General features: G+C 37.7%; 1 protein-coding gene across 1 annotated transcript in view; it reads left to right on the forward strand.

Moving 5' to 3' along the window:
* The first annotated feature begins 397 nt into the window (after positions 1-397).
* LOC106527344 (uncharacterized) overlaps positions 398-1,737 on the forward strand; it is a 130,155-nt gene continuing 128,815 nt past the window's right edge. The window contains exon 1 of the mRNA XM_014022186.1: positions 398-608. Coding sequence (XP_013877640.1) covers positions 465-608 — 144 coding nt within the window. The 5' untranslated portion in view covers positions 398-464. The remainder of the gene's footprint in view (positions 609-1,737) is intronic.

The following is a 1,737-nucleotide window of genomic DNA, read 5'->3' on the forward strand; positions in this document are numbered from 1 at the left end:
TTATATAACGTAACGTGATATCAAAGGTTTTCTGGGTCTCGCTTTGACGCATGCGCATTAGAAGCTGAAGTTTAATGAACGATGTTAAAATTCGTTCGAATTACTCGTGTGTTCATATTGGGGCGGAGACAAATAGATGAGCTCATATTTTGATGACGAACGTATCTATTTTGTGGAAAACTCATACAAACCATTACAACTGAAAAGTTGGGAGAAAAATAATCGTGAAACGATTGAAGCGGCGGCTGCTCCGCCTTTCCGGGCTGCCCAATGCTTTCCAAACAAGCGCTCCTCCTAGAGCTGAGGCCACCTGAGCCGCCCGCACCCGTGTCTAGGTAACACAACGGTCAACAAGCAGCCGCTTTCGCCTCCTGGTGCAACACGTATGCGGTTATAACAAAAAAATTACATGCAAAACAAAAACTCATTATCGCTGATAGTTTAATTTCAGCAGACTAATCATCATGGCCGAAGGTTCGGTTCGAGTTGACCCGCCGGTCCTGGAGTTTAAAGATGTAGAAGTCGGCCATGTTTACAGGAGAGCCGTGACGGTGACGAATGTTGGAAAAACCTCGAAGAACATCAGGATTGAGAAGCCCGTGTCCAAGGTAACAATTGATAAGTGTTTTATAAAACATTAATAAAATCACGAGTGTGTTATAAACCATTAATACAACCATAAAAAGTTTTATAAACCACGAGTAGCTTCAGAGTTGAAGGAGACGAAAGCTAATTTCGAATTAGCAACAAGCTAACGACCGAAAAACTTTTTTTTTTGACAAAAATTCAGGTTTTGTCAGTATTTAGTGAGACAATTTGACGTTTTATCTGTCAGTAACTAGTTTAATTTGTGTTCTGAATAATCTTATTATATTATATTAATAAATTGTACAGTTTTTTCCCATCGTGGAAACCAGTGTTATAAACTATTTCGACCAGTCTGAACTAGTTTCTCGTATTTAAATTTTATATTTATACACGGAATATCTCAGTGCTTTTATAAAGTATTCACCCCCCTTGGTTGTTTTATGTTTATAATGTTGTTTTAAATCAGTCATGGTTTAAATAATTTGACCTGATACAAAAAAACCCACAATGTGAGGAGAAATCTACAGAGTAATAATAAAATAATATAAAATGATTACATTAATTTTCACACTCTTAAATGTGATTGACGTAGTTAAACTCGAAGAAAAGATGACTGAAATATTTAACACAAAATGGAAACAGGATTTTCAGGGTCCTAAACGTGTATTATTCATCCAAGGAGTAGTACAGGGTTAATGTGTAAACCTAGCAGGAAAGAAGACACGGCTGGAGAAAACTCAGATTAAATCTGGGTTACAGTTTGTTTTGAGACAGTGGCAGCTCTTGAGCGTAATTATTCGTGGGGTGAATATTAATTTCCTGAACCAATAACAATAATGAGTTACAGTTTGTGGTACTTTTTGAAAAAGTTGCAGCCCCTGAGCTTTAACTCAGAGGGTCCTGACAAGGATTGAACTGGAAGAATAATGATTAGAAGGCTGTGTCCAAAACGACAGGCCGGGCAGTTTTTCCCAAAGTTGGGGTCGGGACCCAAAGTGGGGTCCCGAAACATCAAGGTGGGGTCCTGAAAAGATTTTCTGAATTAATTACATTTTTGTCTTAGTTGTTACAAAGGAGTGAGGTTGGTGTATTTAAAATGGATAAATGTAGTATAAAATATTGTTACTATGCCCATTGTAGAGGTAACCC

This window comes from Austrofundulus limnaeus, unplaced genomic scaffold (assembly GCF_001266775.1).
Source record: "Austrofundulus limnaeus strain Quisiro unplaced genomic scaffold, Austrofundulus_limnaeus-1.0 Scaffold320, whole genome shotgun sequence".
Lineage (NCBI taxonomy): Eukaryota > Metazoa > Chordata > Actinopteri > Cyprinodontiformes > Rivulidae > Austrofundulus > Austrofundulus limnaeus.